This window comes from Euleptes europaea, chromosome 1 (genome assembly GCF_029931775.1).
Source record: "Euleptes europaea isolate rEulEur1 chromosome 1, rEulEur1.hap1, whole genome shotgun sequence".
Taxonomy (NCBI): Eukaryota; Metazoa; Chordata; class Lepidosauria; order Squamata; family Sphaerodactylidae; genus Euleptes; species Euleptes europaea.
Window position 1 is genome coordinate 175,148,674 of NC_079312.1, and position 23,467 is coordinate 175,172,140.

Consider the following 23,467-nt stretch of genomic DNA (forward strand, 5'->3'; position numbering starts at 1 on the left):
AGCACCCAGCTCTAGAGAGGTGCATATCAAGGGATGTGCACCGGAAAGGTTGAAATCATAAGTAAATCAGTAGAGTTCTAGAAGCGGGCCAACGGTCCGTCTCGTCCAGCATCCTGTTTCATAAAGTGACGCACCAGGTGTCCTGGAGAGCCAAACAAACCGGACATCACATGAACACATGAACACATGAAGCTCCCTTATACTGAATCAGACCCATGGTCCATCAAAGTCAGTATTGTCTACTGGCAGCGGGTCTCCAGGGCCTCAGGCTGAGGTCTTTCATATCAACTATTTGCCTGGTCCCTTTAACTGGAGATGCTGGGGGACCGAACCTGGGACCTTCTGCATGCCAAGCAGATGCTCTACCACTGCGCCCCAGTCCCTCCCCAAGGATATCAAGGCTGAGGCCCTCCCCTCATGCTGCCCCCCCCGGAACGGCATTCAGAGCTTGGCTGCCTCTGTATAGGGTGGCCTCCTTCAGTATCAGACATTCATGTTAATGAGGGATCAGCAGTAGAGGACTCCCCCAAAACTGAGAATCTATTTGAAGTAGGAACAGTTGGAACAACATGATCATCACTTGTGGTCTTCATAGGGTTGCCAACCTCCAGGTACTAGCTGGAGATCTGCTATTACAACTGATCTCCAGTTCGCCTGGAGAAAATGGCCGCTTGGGCCATTGGACTCTATGACATTGAAGTCCCTCCCCAAACCCCACCCTCCTCAGGCTCCACCCCAAAAACCTCCTGCCGGTGGCAAGCAGAGAGAGACATATAACATTATATTTCTTAAATCTATTTATTATACCGTCAAGCAAACTAGAACGAGACAAGCATAACAAACACAACCTAGGAAACAGATCAGTTCAAAGTATAATGAGGAATATATTCCGTCTTCATACCAAGGCACACGCAAAGTACTTGTGACTTTGGCATGGAGCCCCTGAACAAAGAAAGCAGGCGGGTTTTATACCCTTTGCAGTCCACAGAAGAGATAGCAAATGTCAATCAAAAATGCAAGTGGCTGTACAATATCCAGATCCTTCAGTGGAAGGTGGTATGGGGGGTGGGGATACATGCATCATACAAGAATTTTGTCTAACCCCACTGCCCTATCTCAAAGGATGTTGGGCCTCTGTCGGGTCACCGTCAAGGATCATCTCTGGGTCTCTTTAGCCTCCTTTATTCCCCATTTCAGCCAGGATTCAGCCTGGATCAAACACATGTGTTTCGCCGAACGCACGTTCGATCCTGGCTGAATCCTGGCTGAAACAGGGAATAAAGGAGGCTAAAGAGACCGTGCGTTTTCGCCCTCTGATACCATTAGTTCCTGATGCCACAACCATCCAGAGGTTCAGATTTTAGAGACAGTACGCTGGGCTCTGGAACCTCTGCAATATCATAACCAAAAGACAACTCCAGGGTAGAGGATTCTTGTAGCTCGCATCAGCCTATTCACAAAGGCCTGTGGGAAGGAGAACCAAAGCTGAGAATTCAGAGAGAGAAAAAGCCCAGGAGCTTTCCTAAAACTACAATCTTCACTCTCTGATAGGGTTGCCAGGTCCCTCTTCGCCACCAGCAAGAGGTTTTTGGGGCGGAGTCTGAGGAGGGCAGGGTTTGGGGAGGGGAGGGACTTCAATGCCATAGAGTCCAATGGCCAGAGCGGCCATTTTCTCCAGGTGAACTGATCTCTATCGGCTGGAGATCAATCGTAATAGCAGGAGATCTCCAGCTACTACCTGGAGGTTGACAACCCTAGTAGGACCATACCATTTTGAAACAACTCCCATGTGGCTGGTGCACATGCGAAGAGCTCCTTTTCTAAATTTGTCGGTGAGCTAAACACATAGATTTCCTTGACAGGATGTGCTAGAAGACTTCCCTTACTAGAATAACTACGTTCTCCTGTTAACGCTACTTTCCCACATGGACTTTCCTCCCTCAAGTCTAGTTAAGTTCATTGCTCTCCATGGTGGCCAAGATTTCCTCGACTTATTTTAATAAGTTTCCTCATTAGCATCAGGTTGATTTATTATAGTTGGCTGGTAGGAGAATGCACCCCAAAGGAGATAATTAGGTTCATTAATCAGCAACCCCTTAAAGATCAATTGTAATAGCAGGAGATCTCCAGCTACTACCTGGAGGTTGGCAACCCTACTCTCTGACTTTCTGTGGTTGGCTCCGCCTCCTGCGGCAGCCATTTTGTGGCTGAGCCGACCATCCTGTGCCAGAACTCCAAAGATGTCCCCAGGCACAAAAAAGGTTGGGGACCTCTGCTATAAGACGTATAAACAATGACACATTGGATTCTAAATTAAGAGTAATTTAGAAGTGGATTCTAAATTACGAGTAACAGTGTGGCAGCATCATTAATACAAAGAAGTAAACTTTGAAAATTGTGTATTCGCAGACCATGAGGCTTTGTTGCCTGTCTAAAAAAAAGACTCATCTGTTTCTACCCTGTGTGTGAGAAAGAGAATGTGAAGCAACAAATGGCTTGGACTGCTCTTGAGCATTAAGCACAAGCCCTGCACATACTGATCAGCACAGTGAAGCTTTTCACAGAATGGAGATGAGCTTTATCAATGACTGCGGTCCGCACATCAGTGTTATGGGGTCAAATCAAAATTAATCTGTTTCCAGTTGCTCTAAGGAGACTCGCATCCTGCCAATGAGTCTCCTCAGGGCATTCTTCATATCATTGTTCCTAAGACTGTAGATGAACGGGTTCAGCAACGGGGCACCCACAGTGTACATGAGAGTAGCCAGGGTCTTATTCCCAGAGGTAGGCAGCAAATCGACCCAGATGAGGGTGCTAAAGTATAAGATAACCACAGTCAGGTGAGAACCACATGTGGAGAAGGCCTTGCGTTTGCTGCTTGAAGATGGGGTCTTCATTACAGTCAGGAAGATGTGTGCATAGGAGATCACAACAAGTAGAAAGGGCCCCAAAAGAGATAATGTGCCCATTGTCCATATCATCATTTTTACTGCGGTGGTGTCAGAGCAAGAGAGTCCTAAGAGCGGATTGATATCACAGAAGAAATTGGGGATCTCCCGGGATGCACAAAAGGAGAGGTGGGAAACCATCAATGCATACGGCATGGAGTGTAGAAAGGCCAGGATCCAACACCCAGAGGCCATTAAGAAGCAACGCTTGGTGTTCATCAAGGCAGTGTAATGTAGCGGGTGGCAGATAGCCATGTAGCGGTCGTAGGCCATGGAGGCAAGCAGGAAGCTGTCACTGCTGCCAAAAGCCAAGAAACAATACAGCTGAGAAAAGCACCCACCATAGGAGATGACCTTTTCCCAGGAAACCAGGTTGCATAGTGTTATGGGGACAGTGGAAGATGCAAAACCCACATCAGCCAGAGCGAGGTTGCTGAGGAAGAAATACATGGGTGTGTGAAGGAGATGAGCATCACAACGGATCAGAAGGACTATCAGCAGGTTTCCCAGTAGGCTCAGCAGATACATGAAGAGGAGGATGGAGAAGAGGAGGCTTTTGTGTCCTGCTTGGTTGAAGATCTCCTGCAGGATGAATCCAGAGACTAATGTTTGGTTCTTTTTCTCCATGGTCCAGCTACCGAGAAAGATAACATTGATGGAACAGGGAATGATCACAAGCCTTCACTTCTACATATGGATTGCCCAACCTATGATGAACACTAATAATGGGGAGGAGCAAATTTCAACAATGACTTCTCCCTCCTGCATGAGTTTCCCAAGGACCATTTGGGTCATTTTTTTCACAGGGATATGGCACTTTGGACACATCCCCTGGCATATGCATGCATACCCACAGGTTGTGGCATTTGGGTGAGAACAGCAATGGCCTTTGGCTCTGTTTCTGCCTTTCCATTGGCCCTAGTCAAGAACACATCTTCATGGATCCCATCTGATCTGGTGAGCGTGATATCACAAAAGGCACAACGACCATTCAGGGTTAGAGCAATGCTTCCTGAGCAGGTGTTACCCTTAGAACATAAGAATATAAGAAAGACCATGCTGGATCAGACCAAAGGTCTGTCAAATCCAGCAGTCTGTTCACACAGTGGCCAACCAGGTGCCTCCAGGAAGCCCACAAACAAGACGACTGCAGCAGCACCATCCTGCCTGCATTCCACAGCACCTAATATAATGGGCATGCTCCTCTGGTCCTGGAGAGAATAGGCATGCATCATGACTAGTATCCATTTTTCTAATAGCCATTTTACTAATCCATTCTACTAATAACCCTTGCCCCTACTTAGTTGTGTTGGCTCACACAATATCATCACATGACTCAACTGGATGGGCAGCTGTGACCTGATGGCACACACACAAAGACTTTCCTCTTGTCACAATGTAGGCCCTGATGAAAGTCTACCCTTCAAGGTGGTGAGCCAATGCTCAGTGTAAACAGTTCTGAGCAACTGCTGTTGAAGAGCAAACCCTCCATGTTAGTTTTTACCCACTCATGAAAGAACCACATCTGTCATCTAAGTTTAGATGGAAACTAGGGATGCTTTCATAGTTTGCACCATGTTAGCCCCTTGCTAAGTTGGACAAGGAAGAAAGCTGACCGGAAAAAAGTGGGTTTCTTTGAAATGTGGTGTTGGAGGAGAGTTTTACAGATACCATGGATTGCCAAAAAGACAAATCCGTGGGTTCTAGATGAAATCAAGCCTGAACTGTCCCTAGAAGCTGAAATGACTAAACTGAGGCTATCATACTTTGGTCACAGTATGAGAAGACAAGAGTAACTGGAAAAAGACAATCATGCTAGGAAAAGTCGAAGGCAGCAGGAAAAGAGGAAGACCCAACAAGAGATGGATTGACTCAATCAAGGAAGCCACAGGCCTCAATTTGCAAGACCTGAGCAAAGCTGTTAATGAAAGGATGTTGTGGAGGACACTGATTCATAGGGTTGCCATGAATCAGAAGCGACGGTCGCACTTTCCATGCACACAAGCCCCTTGGACTGTGCTGAAGTTGAAAAAGTATGACACTCTGATGTGATCTTACCTTCCTTGATATTTCTGCTTTGTAGAGAAAAGATGTCATGTGTGATGGATGCAACCAATTGTATAAATCACAAGGCATAGCATGACATTTGACCCCGGGCAACAGGTATACACATTTTCCTATGTAGAGTCATATCTCCGTAGGAAAACCTTCATGTGAGAAGTGGCTACTAGAACAACCAACTTCAGTGTTTAACTCGAGCCAAGGCTTTGACGTGTATTTTGGAAACCAAGACCTGACCCTGGAAACAGTATCTTCCATGTCATACATTTTTAGTATGTTTTTTTTTACTGCTTTGTAGAGAAAAGATGTTGTTGTGTGTGTGATGAATCCAACCAAGTGTATCTCTCAGATAGCAAAAGATTGCATTTGGCTACAAATGACATAGATACACATTTCCCAATACCGAATAATATCTATGTAGGACGATGTGTGAAGTGGTGACTAGAAGAACCAACTTCAGTACTTAAATTGAGGGAAGGCTTTGACCCATATTTTAGAAACCAAGACCTGACCCTGGAAACAGTATCTTCCACGTCATACATCTGTTGTCCTGATGGTTACTAGGGAGCAGTCCATAGAAACTCAGAGGGGATTAGAGGGAGTGTTGGAGAAGGCTGTCAAAGGCTAGACTGCAACTTACATATGCAAAGGGTGTGGACTTCGGGATGCCACTTGCTTGGGGGCAGTTGTGCCCTTGGGTGGCATTTGTTGGTTTCTCCAAAATACCTGGTTGGCCACTAGAAAATGGAACTCTGGACTTGACGGGCGCCAAAGTCACAGATCACCTAGAGTGCCAAAAATGTTGGGCCAGCGCTGGATGGGTCACCATACCACAAAGGTTGAGGACCACTGCTTTGGAGAACATTGGTCTGAACCTGTGAGAGTTCACACGTGCATGTTCAGTACTCTGTAAGAAATCCAACACCACATGCCAAGTTTTGCTATCACCCATTTGACACTACCCCAGATTTGCTTTTCAGTTAAGGCAATTCAGAACACCACAAACTTGCAAGGTGAATATGTTGAGAGAGAACTACGGTGGTAGAGTGGGAACAAAAAATTATAATTCTTCTCCAGCAGAACATTACAAAAAAAAAAAAAAAACACCTCCTGTTCGGGGAACCTAGCTTAGTAGGAAGCTGAATTATAGGCATACAAATGTATGTACACTCAAGTCACAACCAACCAGCAAGGCGTTTTCAAGGCAAGCGAGATGTAGAGGTGGCTTGCCGTTGCCTTCCTCCTCACAACATTCCTTGGTGGTCTCCCATCCAATATTGACCCTGCTTAATTTCTGATATCTACAAGAATAGGCTGTACCATGCCGCCTTCCCTCCCAAATAACCTAACACCCTTCTCTAAAGGTGGACTCTTTCATCACAGATAGCTTCTTATGTGGGGGGGAACATTCAAAAACACTTTGCTCAACCATGGTAAATGTTAGGGGTGGAATCCACATATGCAGCTGTGAGTTGTCACAGCATGAATGACCAAATGCTGATTTTCCTCATAAGAACATAAGAAAGGCCATGCTGGATCAGACCAAGGCCCATCAAGTCCAGCAGTCTGTTCACCCAGTGGCCTGTCTTTTCTTGGCTTTATTTCTGATTGATTAAGCTGGAAGCAGTCTTCACATTACACTGGTTTAACTAGAGCTGGCTAGCATTAGTCACATACAAGGCACCTTCTGAAAGGGTTTTCCTTACCGGTAACACTTCCTCATGCCTTGCAGTGCCTAAGCTTCACTCCATAAATGGCGAAGGAGCTTTGATATCTGAAGACAGAAGATATTTGCTGATGTGAAGGACCTTGGTCGAATGTACACCCCATCCATTCCATAGAGCTTGGCTCAAAGCAGTGACCAGAAATGATAAGCTTGGCTTCAGATTCACTTGGCAGTTTTCATTTGAGAGATAAATTCAGACCTTGGTGGTTGTGCTGTTTCCACAGCCATTGAGAGACACCCAAGCCTGGCCTTCTGAGTTCAATTTTAGCCAGCCCGTGTCCCTCTTTAGAAGGAACAATGCTCCCCAGAGGGCAACTTCGGGAAGCACGATCTTAATGGACCTGTCATTTGATATGCCCCAAAGAAGTTCTCATTGCCTGCAAAGGAGAAGATCTGGGCTATAAGACCAACCATTTGTACTGCACACCATCAAACCAGGGCCTCTTGGGGGCAGCAGAATGCAAGCTATTTCCATGGGGGTCTCATTAATCCAAATTCTGTCGGGAACAAACCACAGTGACAAAGAGAGGACGGTGGAGGCAGCTGAGCAAGAGTAGACCATAGAGGAAGAGAAGGAAGCAGCTGGAGGCGAGGTGGCAGAAGGGTAGGAGAGGGAACATTCCCCAAGTGGGTACGAGCCGTCCTCTTCTCCTCAAGCAGCAGAAGCTTCCCTTGTAGCTGGAGATTAGTTGGAATAGTGAGAGGTCTCCAACCACCACCTGGGTTGGGAACCCTACCCAGGAAGGAACCAGCAATGAGTTGGTCCTGGCTGTAAGCCAGTCCCTAGAGAGTCGCTGGGTGAACATACATGAGTTTGGGGGCTGAAAATAAAGTTATGCACATCATTTCTGCTTCAGAGTTATCTGTAGGGTTGCCAGGTCCCTCGTTGCCACCAACGGGAGGTTTTGGGGGGTGGAGTCTGAGGAGGGCGGGGTTTGGGGAGGGGAGGGACTTCAGTGTCATAGAGTCCAATTGCCAAAGCAGCCATTTTCTCCAGGTGAACTGGTGTCTATTGGCTGGATAGTTGTAATAGTGGGAGATCTCCAGTTACTACCTGGAGGTTTGCAACCCTATTTATCTAACCTCTGCTTTCCCATCTCCCCACCACCATCAGATAGTGAGGTTTATGCAGCGGCCGCACCGCACTTAGGGTTGCCAGCTCTGGGTCAGGAAATACCTGGAGTTTTTGGGAGTGGAGCCTGAGGAGGGCGGGGTTTGGGGGATGGAAGGGACTTCAATGCCATAGAGTCTACCTTCCAAAGTGGCCATTTTCTCCAGGGGAACTGATCTATGTCACCTGGATATCAGTTGTAATAGCGGGAGATCTCTAGCTACCACCTGGAGGTTCAATACTATTAGAATGCAAATACAGACATTTATTGTACAACAACATTAACCTAATAATCTACTACTAACCTCTATAACCTAACATACGAAATACTAAACAATACAAAGTGGTGCAATTTCAATATGAATTGTTACATTCAGGGAAGCTATCACACGAGTAGAACTAGCTGAGTCCATCCAACGGGAATCCTGAAGTGCATCAGCCCAGAGCAGTGAGCAGATGCCAACAGTCCAAACCAACAAGTATGTGTCCTCTAGATCCTGAACACGTTTCAATCCAAACTTCTTCAGCTTGTTGGATAATAACAAATAATTCCACCAATAAGATAGCTTGGCAGTTTCTCCGTGGCACAATAGCTCCAATCATAATTCAGCTAAATGACGGTGGTATTGCCCTGTAAATTTCACAACGGACTATCTCATTCTATAAAAGATAAAAATGTAACACACCCTTAACATATACACCTCAACAATTAATTAATACAATAAAAATTAATGTATACCACAAAAATAGACATACGGCCATCCAGGTTCCTGCTGAATACACGTATGACCTCCACGGGTTCCTGTAGTCCTATTGTGAATGTAGATCGTTAACTCATTCCCCTTACTTAAATGATTACAGGTGGTGAATCCAGAACCTTCTAACTATATTAAAGACAAAGACTGCCATTATTTCCTCCATTCTAGACAAAACATGACAAATCAAATTCAGTATTTAACCCCGCCGGAGCTAGGGTTTTAAATAAAAAAATGAATTTCATTTCATGTTGCAACAGAATTTTCTCTACATCCCTCATTTGATATGGGGCAGCTTTATATTGCCTCAGGACAAAAAAGAACAGATCGTCCTCAGAATGGCCTTTCAGAACAAAACGATCCACCATAGGGGCATCTTTTATTCTTGCCCGAATTTGCGAACAATGCTCACCAATCCTCAATTTGACAGCTCGTACAATGGAACCTATGTATATATACCCACAAGGGCAAACAATACAGTAAACCACCTGGTGGGTGGCACAGTTAGTAAAAGTGTGTAATGTAAACTTAAAATTAGATGTAGACGCACTCACCTCCTTAATAGGTAGGCTATAGGGGCACATAGAGCATGCCCCACATTTAAAATGACCCCTAATGGGAATACCAGGGCATGCAGCTAGATGATCCGTCTTAACCAAGTAATTGCAAAGCGAACGGGTCTTCCTTAAGCCAAAGACCGGGGGCTGGATACAGCCTGGGATATGCTGCAACATATGCCAATGGCGTAGAATTATTCTTTTAATATCATAGGTAAATTTATTGAATTGTAGGGAGGAATATACTCTCTCAGATCATCTAATATTAGAAGAACCTATAGTAGTAAGCAGTGTGTCATGATCCCTATCATTGGCACAATCCATTGCTTCCTGCAAAATGTAATCTGGGTAACCCCTTCTGCTTAAGGTGGAACGCAACCTGCTAGTTGCCACAAGAAAATCTTCCCTACTAGTAGCGTTGCGTTTAAGCCTCAAAAATTGGCTAAAAGGAAGATTTTTACGTAGATGAAAAGGATGATGTGATGAGAAATGGAGACCAGCCCCCAGTCAGTGGGTTTTCGATAGGGTTTAACTGTAACAATATTCTGATCAGAACGGGGGACTACTACATCCAGAAAAGGTAAGGATTCTCTATTCCAGGCACCCATGAATGATAAATGAGGATCTTGGAGGTTGATCCAGTCCTTAAACCACAGAAAATGATCTCATGAATCAAATATGGAAAATATTTGATTAAATAAATAGGGGGACCTCCGCTACAAGACTTATAAACAATGACACAAAAGTTGATTCTAAATTAAGAGTATCATTGTGGCAACATAATATATACAAAGAACTAAGAGAGCCAGCGTGGTGTAGTGGTTAAGAGCGGTGGTCTGGAGCTGTGGACTCTGATCTGGAGAACTGGGTTTGATTCCCCACTCCTACACATGAGCAGCAGACACTATCTGGTGAACCAGGTTGGTTTCCCCACTCCTACACATGAAGCCTGCTGGGTGACCTGACCTTGGGCTAGTCACAGTTCTCTTAGAGCTCTCTCAGCCTCACCTACCTCACAGGGTGTCTGTTGTGGGGAGGGGAAGGGAAAGCAGCTGGTTTGATTCTAAAGTGGTAGAGAAAGTTGGCATATAAAAACCAACTCTTCTTCTTCTTCTTCTTCTTCTTCGGTTTTAAATTTGCTTAAAGTTTCACAGATCAGGAGACTCTGTTGCCTTTCTAAAAAGAAACTCATCTGTTTCTACCCTGCGTGTGAGAAAGAGAGTGTCAAGAAACAAACGGCCCAGCCTGCTCTTGAGCATTAAGCGTCAGCCCTGCGCATACAGATCAGCACAGTGAAGCTCTTCACAGACGCAAAAGCAAAGTCCACAGAAGTTGTACAGACTAAGACGGACTGTACCATATCAACACCACGGAGCTTTATGGAACTGACACGCAACGACAGAGAAAACTAACTATCTTCAGCCAGCTCCGTCTTGCTTTTCAATCTTCACACCTTAGAGGTGGATGTTTTGAGAGACTTGAGACTCCTTTTGTTGGAAGCTATTGTAATTTTGTTCACATTGTAGTTGTTTTGGGATTTGTGAGTGTTGTATTGTATTAGCTATTATATCTCTTGTTTCATACTCATGAATCAGCTATTTGTCTTTATTAGAGTGTAGTGCTGTCCTATACTGTTTATGTACCACTTCAACTGGTATAGAGGTGTCACTTTGTATATGCAGTGAGGGAAAAAAGTATTTGATCCCCTGCTAAATTTGCCCGTTTGCCCTCTGACGAAGAAATGACCAGTCCTTAATTTTGATGGTAGGTTTGTTGTAGCTGTGAGAGACAAAATAACAACAGGAAAAACCCCAGAAACCCAGAAGACAAAAGTCAGAGATTGATGTGCATTATAATGAGGGAAATAAGTATTTGATCCCCTATCAACCAGCCAGAGGAAAAGGGTGATTCAGATGTGCATTGGCAAACTGCAGACGGCCTGTACATGTGCTGTCTTGAGCAAGGGGACCTTGCGGGCTCTGCAGGATCTCAGTCCTTCACGGCGTAGTGTGTTACCAACTGTTTTCATGGTGACTATGGTCCCAGCTGCCCTGAGATCATTGACAAGTTCCCCCCGTGTAGTTCTGGGCTGCTTCATCACCGTTCTCATGATCATTGCAACTCCGCGAGATGAGATCTTGCATGGAGCCCCAGACCGAGGGAGGTTGAGGGTTAGGGTTAGGGTTAGGATCTGGCTGGTTGATAGGGGATCAAATACTTATTTCCCTCATTATAATGCACATCAATTTCTGACTTTTGTCTTCTGGGTTTCTGGGGTTTTTCCTGTTGTTATTCTGTCTCTCACAGCTACAACAAACCTACCATTAAAATTAAGGACTGGTCATTTCTTCATCAGAGGGCAAACGGGCAAATTTAGCGGGGGATCAAATACTTTTTCCCCTCACTGTATAACCTTCAGGTACTAGCTGGAGATCTTCTGCTATTACAACTGATCTCCAGCAGATAGAGATCAGTTCACCTGGAGAAAATGGCCACTTTGGCAATTGGACTCTATGGCATTGAAGTTTCTCCCCTCCCCAAACCCCGCCCTCCTCAGGCTCTACCTCAAAAACCTCATGCCGGTGGCAAAGAGGGACCTGGCAACCCTACTGGTTGTATCTGCTCCAAGCCAGGGAGAATGTGACCCTCACCAAAGACATTCGGAGACTGGAAATCAGTTTTTTCTTTTTTGCTTTATTTCAGATTGATTATCCTTAAAGCACTCTTCACATTACACTGGTTGAACTGGGCATTCAATATGACAGCCTGGTTTTCTCCGAGAGCTGGCTAGCATTAGTCATACAACGAGGCTTTATTGTTTGGAACCTTGTTTAGTGTATTATATCAATAAGTTAGCATCTTTAACCATAGCAGCTGCAGTTTGTATAGTGGTTTCACAAGGGCAGCTCAAGTTTTGGATTTTGTTTGCAACCTCCAAGTGGTGGCTGGAGATCTCCCGCTATTACAACTGATCTCCAGGTGACAGAGATCAGTTCATATGGAGAAAATGGCCGCTTTGGCAATCAAACAATATGGCATTGAGGTTCCTCCCCTGTCCAAACCCCTCCCTCCTCCGGCTCCACCACTCCCAAAATCTCCAGGTATTTCCCACCCTGGAGCTGGCAACCCTACCTGGAGGGCCAAACAAACAGGATATTGAGGGCCCCCCTTGATGCTGCCCCCCCCCCCCAGCACTGACATTCAGGGGTTTGCTGGCTTTCTATACGGAGGCTTCCTTGAGTCCTCATGGCTAGTAGCCATTCATGGATCTCTCATTAATGGTTCATTAACTAGATATCCCTTCATTACTGGAGTAAGTTAGGACCTGTCAAGAATCATTTTTCAGATTGTTGTTAAATCTAGTCCAAATATCACAGTAAGCAAGGTCAGAGTGAATGAGGGCTGCCAACCTCCAGGTGGTGGCTGGAGATCTCCCACTATTACAACTGATCTCCAGGTGACAGAGATCAGTTCCCCTGGAGAAAATGGCCACTTTTGCAATTGGACTCCATGGCATTGAAGTCCCTCCTTTCCCCAAACCCCGCCCTCCTCAGGCTCTCCCCCAAAAATCTCCAGGTATTTCCCAAACTGGAGCTGGCAACCCTAGGTTGGCAAACCTAGCATATAGACATCAACACAGAATGGAGATCAGCATTATCAGTGGCTGCTGTCCGCACATCAGTGTAAAGGGGTCAGATCAAAAGTTGGCAATTCTAGGTGAAACTTAACCTATTTCCAGTTACTGTAGGGAGACTCGAATCCGGCCAACGAGTCTCCTCAGGGCACCCTTTATCTCATTATTCCTCAGACTGTAGATGAACGGGTTCAACATTGGGGCAACCACAGTGTACATGAGAGAAACCAGGGTCTTGTTCCCAGAGGTGGGCAGCAAATAGACCCAGATCAGGGTGCCATAGAATAAGATAACCACAGTCAGGTGAGAACCACATGTGGAGAAGGCCTTGCGTTTGCTGCTTGAAGATGGAGTCCTCATTACAGTGAAGAAGATGCGTGCATAGGAGACCATGATGAGGAAAAAGGGTCCCAGAATGTCGAACATACCTTCCGTCATTACCAGCATCCTTAGGGGAGTGGTGTCCGAGCAGGAGAGTGCTAAGAGCGGATTGACATCACAGAAGAAATGGGGGATCTCCCGGGATGCACAGAAGGAGAGACGGGAAAGCATCACTGGGTACAGGAAGGAGTGTAGACAGGCCAGGAGCCAACAGGCAGAGACCATCAAGAGGCAACGCTTGGGGTTCATCAAGGCAGTATAATGTAGTGGGTGGCAGATAGCTATGAAGCGATCATAAGCCATGGCAGCAAGCAGGAAGCTGTCACAATTGCCAAAAACCAAGAAAAAGTATGTTTGAGACAAGCACCCTCCATAGGAGATCATCTTGTCCCAGGAAACCAGATTGTGTAACGTTATGGGAACAGTGGAAGATGCAAAACCCATGTCGGCTACAGCAAGGTGGCTGAGGAAGAAATACATGGGTGTGTGGAGGAGATGAGCATCGCAACCGATCAGAAGGACAATCAGAAGGTTTCCCAGCAGGCTCAGCAGATACATGAAGAGGAGGATGGAGAAGATGAAGCTTTCGTGTCCTGCTTGGTTGAAGATCCCCTGCAGGATGAATCCAGAAACAAACGTTTCATTCCTTTTCTCCATAGTCGAGCTAAATAGAAAAATAATATTGATGGAAAGTTATATAATAGACTTGCATTGATAGTTCTGTTTTGTAGACAAAAGATGGCATCATGTGTGATGAATGCAACCAAGTGTATCTCTCAGATAGCAAAAGATGGAATTTGACTACAAATGACAGATGTACACATTTCCCAATACAGAATAATATCTATGTAGGAAAATCATAATGTGTGAAGCGGAGCCAGTGACTAGAACAACCAACTTCAGTGCTGAAGACGAGGCAAGGCTTGGACCCATCTTTTGGCAACCAAGACTTGACCCTGGTAACAATATCTTCCATGTCATACATTCATTGGTATGTTTTCTCCACTTCATGAGCATGTGAATTGATAAAGAAAAGTAAAACATGTCCTGATGGTTACTAGAGAGTGTTGCATAGAAACTCAGAGGGGATTAGAGGGAGTGATGGAGGAGGAGGAGGAGGAGAAAGAAGAAGAAGAAGAAGAAGAAGAAGAAGAAGAAGAAGAAGAAGAAGAAGAAGAAGAAGAAGAAGAGTTGGTTTTTATATGCCGACTTTCTCTTGAAGAATCAAACTGGCTTACAATCACCTTTCCTTCCCCTCCTCACAACACACTACCTATAGAAACTGGCAGGACATCCAAGGTTCTCCTGGTAGCACCACTAATGTGTTGCTTCTTGCCGGGTTGTACCTGGTCCAAGCCAGTGAGAACTGCTGAAGGTCTAGCAACCATCTCAGCCTTGCCAAAGATTTGCAGAGTCTGGAAATTGAGTTTTTCTTTGCTTCATTTCTCATTGATTAAGCTTGATGCGTCTTCACATGATACTGGTCAAACTGTATGTCCAATATTATAGCCTTGTTTCCTCTGAGAGCCAGCATGGTTAGGGCTGCCAGGTTCCTCTTCACCACCAGCGGGAGGTTTTGGGGATGGAGCCTGAGGAGGGTGGGGTTTGGGGAGGGGTGGGACTTCAATGCCATAGAGTCCAATTGCCAAGGCAGCCGTTTGCTCCAGGTGAACTGATCTCTATTGGCTGGAGATCAGTTGTAATAGCAGGATATCTCCACCTAATACCTGGAGGTTGGCAGCCCTATGCATGGTGTAGTGGTTAAAAGTGGTGGACTCTAATCTGGAGAACCAGGTTTTATTCCCCACTCCTCCACATGAGGGGCGGACTCTCATCTGGTCAACCGGTTTGGTTTCCCCACTCCTACTCATGAAGCCAGCTGGTGACCTTGGGCTAGTCACTGTTCTCTCTGAACTCTCTCAGCCCCACCTACCTCACAAAGTGTCTGTTGTGGGGAGAGGAAGGGAAGGAGACTATAAGCCGGTAGAGACTCCTTAAAAGGTAGAGAAAGTCGACATATAAAAACCAACTCTTCTTCTTTTTCTCCTCCAGCTAGCTAGCATTAGTCACACACAAAGCACCAGTTGAAAAGGCTCTACTTACTCACCGGTGAGACTTCCTCGTGCCCTGCACTGCCAAAGCTTCGCTCCACCAATGGCAGAGGACCTTTGATATCCAAAGAAGGAAAATATTTGTGGACATGAAGGACGTTGGTCGAAGGGTCAACCCTACCCAAACTATAGAGTTTGACTCAAAGCAGTGAGCAGAAGGGCATGCTTGGCTTTTGATTCACTGGGCAGTTTTCATTTGAGGGATAACCTCAGACCTTGGCAGTTTTGATATTTCACTGCCACCCAGAGACCCCCCTGAACCTGGCCTGCTGAGTTCCATTTCAGCCAAACCGCATCCCTCTTTAGAAGGAACAGAGCTGCCTGGCTGGCAACTTCTGGAAGCAGGAGTCGAAATGGGCCTGTCGTTTGACATGCTATTGCCCTGGAGAAGTTATCGATGCCTGCCAAACACAGGATTTGGGCTTTAAAAACAACCACCGCCTGGACTGCACCAAACCAAACCATGGTCTCTCAGGAGCAGTAGAACACAAACTATTTCCATGGGGGTCTCATTAAGCCAAGCTCTGTTGGGAACAAACCACAGTGACAAAGAGAGGAAGGTGACAGGGGCATTAGGATTGCCAACTCCGGGTTGGGAAATACCTGTTGGATTAAATGCTGGAGCCTAATTTGACTGACAGTGGGTTTTTTTGTGCTTCTCTAGAATCAGCCCTTCCCTTCTGGTGACAGTTAGTTGTAACCAACTGATGCTGCCAACTGCCTCTGTAACTCTCTGCCTCACACTCTCTCAAGATATCACATTTTTCAGTTAAGATGAGGTAAATGTTATAGAAACCTCTAAAGGAAAATGTTGTTTCTTTACTTTATGGACATTTATTAAAAACAGTTTTCTTCAGTTTTAATACGTGTGCTATTCATATTCCTCCACATTTATAGTATTGGCTGTTTTGAACTCTGCTGCTTGAATCAGGTGGAATATCCTGCACAGAGTGAGTGCTGGGATATTGCCCCACAGAAGGGATTGGATTAATTTCCATTTTCCCCCCTACAATACCTGGAGATTTTGGGGGTGGAGCCTGAGGAGGGCGGGGTCTGGAGTAGGGCCAGACTCCCCCCCCCATACAAAATTATCCATGTAACATTTCATTTTTAATACTTTGACTTATGTCAGCTACTATATCAACTGCTGAAGGTCTAGCAAATAATTAACAATTCTTATATAGTATTCTTCAATCAGAAAAAAACATATCGCTGCTTTTATTAATGAACTACAGTTAGTACTTGATATTCCAGAGTACTAACAAGAGCATCCCTTCTATAGCTTTATTTCACAATGTTTAGTTGAACACATATTCATAATACAATTTCCAATTCTCTCGAAATTCTTCCATCGGTCTTTATTGACAACGTTCGTCAATTTAGCCATCGCTGCATATTCAGCTAGTTTCGCCAGCCAGTTATCCGTTGACGGAATTGCTTCTGGCTTCCAATAAAATGCAATCGTCACTCTTGCCGCTGTGGCAACCCTACTTCTGATGGCGCCACCCTGGAAACAGGTACGATCAACGTCTGCCTGTTCACGTGCATTCTCTGGGGTGGCTGCGACCTGGTGGGTTGGCTGGCCTTGTGAGATCAGGAAGGCTCCCACGATGTCATCGTTCTGCAAAATGTGTACAATGGAACTGTTCAGGAGGATGTTTTTATAAAGGGGAAGAAGCAAAATGAAATGTTCTGTAAAACTAGGGTTGCCAGGTCCCTCTTTGCCACCGGTGGCAGGTTTTGGGGCGGAGCCTGAGGAGGGCAGGGTTTGAGGAGGGGAGGGACTTCAATGCCATAGAGTCCAAATGCCAAAGCGGTCATTTTCTCCAGGTGAACTGATCTCTATAGGCTGGAGATCAGTTGTAATAGCAGGAGATCTCTAGCTAGTACCTGGAGCATGGCAACCCGATGTAAAACAGAATTTTCAAGAGGGTTCTTTTATACAAGGAACAGGATTGTACTTTAAGGAAGACTCCCTTATCGTTCCAAAATATGGATGGAAGATTTTTTTTACACCTTTCTTCCCACGTCATTTCCTGCTGAAAATGGCATCTCCAGTTAAAGGGACTAAGCAAGTAGGTGATGTGAGAGACCTCTGCCTGAGACCCTGGAGAGCCATGGAGAGGGGTCATGGCTTAGTGGTAGAGCATTTGCTTGGTATGTAGAAGGTCCCAGGTTCAATCCCTGGCATCTCCAGTTAAAGGGACTAGGCAAGTAGGTGATGTGAGAGACCTCCGCCTGAGACCCTGGAGAGCCATGGAGAGGGGCCATGGCTTAGTGGTAGAGCATTTGCTTGGTATGTAGAAGGTCCCAGGTTCAATCCCTGGCATTTCCAGTTAAAGGGACTAATCAAGTAGGTGATGTGAAAGACCCCTGCCTGAGACCCTGAAGAACCGCTGCCAGTCTGAGTAGACAATATTGACTTTGATGGACCAAGGGTCTGACTCACTATAAGGCAGCTTCATGTGTCCATGTGTTCAAGTCTGATTGTGCAAAGTCAAAAAAACATTGATTCAGCGGCAGCTGCCACCACAGCACAAGGAACTTCACAGCATAAGTAAAACTCTGGGAAAGTAAGAACATATTTTAAGCAATATCTTTATTTTTAAAGGTATCCAGTTAAGCAGACCTTCTGCCTGAAATGTTGACGAATTACTATTAGAGTCAAGCATAACCTAACTCTCTGACTTTTTGTGGCTGGCTCCGCCTCCTATGACAGCCATTTTGTGGTTGGTAGGCTCCACCTCCTGCGACAGCCATTTTGTAGTCGCGGCTACCACTTTGTGCCAGAATTTTAAATGTCCCTACAGGCTCGAAAAGGTTGGGGACTATAAGAAACTTAAACGACGACACAAAACTGGATTATAAATTGAGAGGAACAGTGCAGCAGGATAACACATACAAAGGACACAGCTATGAAAACGACCTAAAGTTGCGCAGACAATGAAACTGTGTTCCCTTTTTAAAAAGAAACTCATCTGTTTTTTCCCTGGGTGTAAGAGAGAAAGAGTGAGAGAGAGAGGGAATGTGCCGGGCATGTATTCTTGCATGTACGCAAGTGCCAAATGACAAGACACAAACTTGCGTGGCCTGCTCTTGAGCATTAAGCATCCGCCCTACTTACAGATATCAGCACTAGAGTTGCCCGGTCCCTCTTCACCACCGGTGGGAGGTTTTTGGGGTGGAGCCAGAAGAGGGCGGGGTTTGGGGAGAGACTTAAATGGCATGCCGTCCAATTGCCAAAGCGGCCATTTTCTCCAGGTGAACTGATCTCGATTGGCTGCAGATCAGTTTTAATAGCAGGAAATCTCCAGCTAGGACCTGGAGGTTAACAAAGGAATAGTTTATAAAAGTGCAGATAAGTGCAAAAAGTGAACATATATACAGAAAAATACAATCAAAATTTTTCATTACAATTAGCATGAGTAGTCCAATAAGATATGCAATATAACAAAAGTAATAGTCATTGGATCACATGAAAACCATATAACTGTCCATGAAACTGTCCATGGACAGTTATATGGTTTTCATGTGATCATGGACAGTTATATGGTTTTCATGTGATCCAATGACTATTACCTTTGTTATATTGCATGTCTTATTGGACTACTCATGCTAATTGTAATGAAAAATTTTGATTGTATTTTTCTGTATATATGTTCACTTTTTGCACTTATCTGCACTTTTATAAACTATTCCTTTGTTAATATCATCTTGTAGTGCTGTTTGGATCTCTTCCAATATCTATACAGCACTGAGCCTTTATTCTTCCCAGGACCTGGAGGTTGGCATCCCTAATCAGCACAGTGAAGCTTTTCACGGAATGGAGACCAGCATTACCAATGGCTGCTGTCCGCACATCAGTGTTATGGGGCCAAATCAAACATTGGCAATTCTAGGTGAAACTGAACCTATTTCCTGTTACTCTAGGCAGGGGTGGGGAACGTCAGGCCCGGGGGCCACTTAAGGGCCGCAAAAGCATTTGGTCTGGCCCTTCATGGGTCCTGACAGATCTCTAGCTCAGAAGGAGCTAGAAGGAGCTAGAGATCTGTCACCACCCCGTGGGAGGGGGTGGTGATCCACCCCCTCCCGCGGACAGGAATAGTCTCTATTCAAGGTGGGTGTGAGTTTGTTTTGCCGAGGAAAGGAACCTTTTTCCCCCTTCCAGAAGAGTTGTTAGCTATGGAGCTGCTAGGACCGCCCAAGAAACTAATTTTTAAGTTGATCATTTTGTATGGCCTGCGAATGATGTTATAAATATCCAAATGGCCCTTGGCGGAAAAAAGGTTCCCCACCCCTGCTCTAGGGAGACTTGCATTCGGCCAACGAGTCTCCTCAGGCCCCCCTTCATCTCCTTGTTCCTCAGACTGTAGATGTAGGGGTTCAGCATCGGGGCAACCACGGTGAACATGAGAGAAGCCAGGGTCTTGTTCCCAGAGGAAGGCAGCAAATAGACCCAGATCAGGGTGCCATAGAATAAGATAACCACAGTCAGGTGAGAACCACATGTGGAGAAGGCCTTGCGTTTGCTGCTTGAAGATGGAGTCCTCATTACAGTGTAGAAGATGCGTGCGTAGGAGACCACGATGAGGAGAAAGGGTCCCATAATGTCTAACATACCTTCCGTCATTACCAGCATGCTTAGGGGAGTGGTGTCCGAGCAGGAGAGTCCTAAGACTGGATAGACATCACAGAAGAAATGGGGGATCTCCCGGGATGCACAGAAGGAGAGACGGGAAAACATCACCGTGTACATCGTGGAGTGTAGAAAGGCCAGGAGCCAACAGCCAGAGACCATCAAGAGGCAACGCTTGGTGTTCATCAAGGCAGTGTAATGTAGTGGGTGGCAGATAGCCATGTAGCGGTCGTAGGCCATGGCGGCAAGCAGGAAGTTGTCACTGCTTCCAAAACCCAAAAAAAAGAACATCTGAGACAAGCACCTGCGATAAGAGATCGTCTTGTCCCTGGAAACCAGATTGTGTAACGTTTGGGGGACGGTGCATGACGCAAAACCCACATCGGCCAAAGCGAGGTAGCTGAGGAAGAAATACATGGGTGTGTGGAGGAGATGAGCATCGCAGCGGATCAGAAGGACAATCAGCAGGTTGCCCTGTAGACTCAGCAGATACATGAAAAGCAGGATGGAGAAGATGAGGCTTTCGTGTCCTGCTTGGTTGAAGATCCCCTGCAGGATGAATCCAGAAGTTTCATTCCTTTGCTCCATGGTCCAGCTAGAGAGGAGGGGAGAAACATTAACTGAACGTGTCATAATCACCTGCCCTCTCTTCTACATACAGAATCACCGAACAATTTCGACCTACGATGAATTGTAAAGTGGGGGGAGCCATGGCTCAGTGGTAGAGCATCTGCTTGGCATGCAGAAAGTGCCAGGTTCAATCCCCGGCCTCTCCAGTTAAAGGGACTGGGCAAGTAGGTGATGTGAAAGACCTCTACCTGAGACCCTGGAGAGCTGCTGCCGTTCTGAGTAGTCAATATTGACTTTGATGGACCAAGGGTCTGATCCAGTATAAGGCAGCTTCATGTGTTCATGTGTTCATAAATGGCTTCTGCTTCCACAAAAGTGACACTGACTTTCCCAGGGACCTCTCTGTCTTACCCCTACAATTCTTAGCAATACCATTGTCAACTGGGTAGGAATATCCTGAATAGCCCAGTTTAGCCCTAGCTTGTTGGGGCTGGGGAGCTGGCCGTGGTCAGCTCTTGGATGGGAGATGACCAAGGAAGACTGGGGTTGCTATGCAAAAGAAAGCAATGGCAAACCACCTCTGCGCATCTCTTGCCTGGCACATCCTATGGATGGCATTGCCGTGAGTTGGCCGGATCTTGATGGCAAGTTCCTCTTCTTGTTCTAAATGGGATTTTATTGACCAGGTGATGGTCTTTACCTCAGTACCATAAAAAGATCCATCAGCCCATTTCCAAACAAAAGAGTCAGGGAACGTTGGCAACCCGACCTAACAGGCAAGTGGGGTCTCTCTCAAAGAGGGTCATTTGTTAGGAAGCGTTTCCAGGAGTGAAGTGTTAAAAGCAGGAGCACCACAGGGCACAGCTGGTGAAAGCCATCAGCAGATGGAAGGTGTGGGGTGAGAGTAGAGGATTAACATCTGGAATGCTTTCCGCACCAGAAGAAGAGTTGGTTTTTATATGCCGACTTTCTCCACCACTTAAGGAAGAATCAGACTGGTTTACAATCACCTTCCCTTCCCCTCCCCACAACAGACACCCTGGGAGGTAGGTGGGGCTGAGAGAGCTGTGACTAGCCCAAGGTCACCCAGCTGGCTTCATGTGGAGGAGTGGGGAAACAAATCCAGTTCACCCGATTAGCATCCGCCACTCATGTGGAGGAGTGGGGGAATCAAACCCAGTTCTCCAGATCAGAGTCCGCCGCTCCAAACCACCGCTCTTAACCACTACACCACACTGGCTCCCCACCACATCTTCTCTACCATTGGACATGCCCAGCTTCTACTAGACCCCAACAAATGCTTGCTGTTTCAGTATTTGATGAAGGAGGGCTGGCTGGATATGACTTGTTCTCCATCACGGTTTTGGTCTGTAGCCCGTGATCTCTCAGGCGCAACAGGAGTGATTTCTCCCTTGACCCCTCTGCTGGTCCTCGCCCCAAACTTGCTTTGGTAGCTAGAGAACTATTAGGTGGGGTGCCGGAGAGAAGGAGCACAGCCTGTTTTGAGAATATGGAGTTTTATCACCCAAAATTATGAATCTGAAATGGTGGGAATTTCCCGGAAGAAAGCATGTTTCTGTTACATTTTTTAAAAGACAGGCAAGAGCTTTCAGTATTCATAGTACTGACAATTTAAAAAAAAGATTTTAAAGCAGTTGCAAAATTGCTATGGTGATGCAGGAGACAAGTCGATACTTGGCCCCAGGAACATCAAAGATGCTAGACAACAGGTGCCTGCACGCAAATCTCTGTAGATCCAGCCTCCATCTGTGTTTTGGGAGGCAGAACTAGGTAAAGCTTGGGGTATGCAAAAAAAAAACCCACAAACCCAATTTTAGTATGCAAATACATCTTTATCCTGCCCCCCCTCCCCACAACAGACACCCTGTGAGGTAGGTAGGGCTGAGAGAGTGTGACTAGCCCAAGGTCACCCAGCTGGCTTCATGTGTAGGAATGGGGAAACAAATCCAGTTCACCAGATTATCCTCCAATGCTCATGTGGAGGAGTGGGGAATCAAAGTGGGGAATCTCCAGATCAAAGTCCACTAACATGTTTTCCAACTTACCAGTAACAGTGACGTGCCCGGCTATGATTAAGCTCCTCCCCGACAATGACCAAAAGAACTGAGGTCTAGAAGAAGAAGGTGAGGCTGCCCCATTTTGTTGGGTAGATATGGAACAAGATCAGCTGGAGCAACAATTGGTAGAATCACAGTTCATTGCCCAGCAGTGAATTGGGCAGAAGACCAGAAGGAAGAGGCTGGTCCTGCTTAGAAAACAACCCAACCAGGAGGCCATCTAATGGGACGCTGGTGAATTATTTATTCATGTTCTTTCCATACAGATTTGATAGCATGCAGCCAAGACCAGGTGAGTTTGAGATCCATAGGGCAGTTTCAGACTTTAGGAAGGACTTCAGCCCCTTCTACTTCTTTTATTTCTGAACAGCCAAGAACCACCTGACCCTGTTGACAACGCTGTGAGAAGAACTTGGCCACTGATCTTAAGAACAATCTTTAGAATGAGCATTTGAGCTTCCTAGAAGCTTCTGGCTGGCAACATCTGGAAGAAGATGCTAAATTGAAATCTCACCTACCCCAGGTCCAACTAAATTAAATCTGATCCATCCAAGGTTGTTCTTGTGCCTGGAAAGAAGAGGATCTGAGCTTTGGAGAACGTACTCTTGAGTTTTTCGCCAAGTCAAGACATCAGGTTCCACAAGGTCTGAGCAGTTGAGAGACACCAGGTCTTGTCCTGCTGAGTTCTGTGAGCGGGACGCTGCTATTCTTTCAAAGGTCCTCTAACAATCCCACATGCGTCTGGGTGGAAACACAGTACTGAATTGGATGGGTCTGTAGTATGATGTCTAATGGCTGCTTTCTGAGACAGAGAAGCAGAGAATTATGGTTTTAAAGAACCCGTATTTCAGGACATGGCCTCCAAGGGCCAAGGAGCAAACTGGTCACTGGGGGTCTCA

At 45.9% G+C, this 23,467-nt stretch overlaps 3 protein-coding genes across 3 annotated transcripts; all 3 read right to left on the minus strand.

Annotated features, from left to right (window-relative positions):
* Positions 1 to 2,627: 2,627 nt before the first annotated feature.
* On the minus strand, positions 2,628 to 3,575 carry LOC130477962 (olfactory receptor 1G1-like). Its single transcript, XM_056850061.1, has one exon. It carries the CDS (start codon positions 3,573 to 3,575, stop codon positions 2,628 to 2,630), a length of 948 nt encoding a protein of 315 aa, XP_056706039.1.
* Positions 3,576 to 12,897: 9,322 nt separating this feature from the next.
* Positions 12,898 to 13,830, minus strand: LOC130479083 (olfactory receptor 1E5-like). Its single transcript, XM_056851403.1, has one exon. The coding sequence runs from the start codon at positions 13,828 to 13,830 to the stop codon at positions 12,898 to 12,900; it is 933 nt and encodes a 310-aa protein (XP_056707381.1).
* A 4,768-nt stretch (positions 13,831 to 18,598) lies between these two features.
* On the minus strand, positions 18,599 to 20,508 carry LOC130477972 (olfactory receptor 1L4-like). Its single transcript, XM_056850072.1, has 2 exons — positions 19,580 to 20,508; positions 18,599 to 18,605 (listed from the first exon to the last, which is right to left on the minus strand). The coding sequence occupies exons 1-2, from the start codon at positions 20,506 to 20,508 to the stop codon at positions 18,599 to 18,601; spliced, it is 936 nt and encodes a 311-aa protein (XP_056706050.1).
* Positions 20,509 to 23,467: the final 2,959 nt, after the last annotated feature.

Bases quoted from the DNA above. Each gene is read 5' to 3' on its own strand.
- LOC130479083 (XM_056851403.1), bottom strand. From the start codon at position 13,830: ATGGAGAAAAGGAATGAAACGTTTGTTTCTGGATTCATCCTGCAGGGG.
- LOC130477972 (XM_056850072.1), bottom strand. From the start codon at position 20,508: ATGGAGCAAAGGAATGAAACTTCTGGATTCATCCTGCAGGGGATCTTC.
- LOC130477962 (XM_056850061.1), bottom strand. From the start codon at position 3,575: ATGGAGAAAAAGAACCAAACATTAGTCTCTGGATTCATCCTGCAGGAG.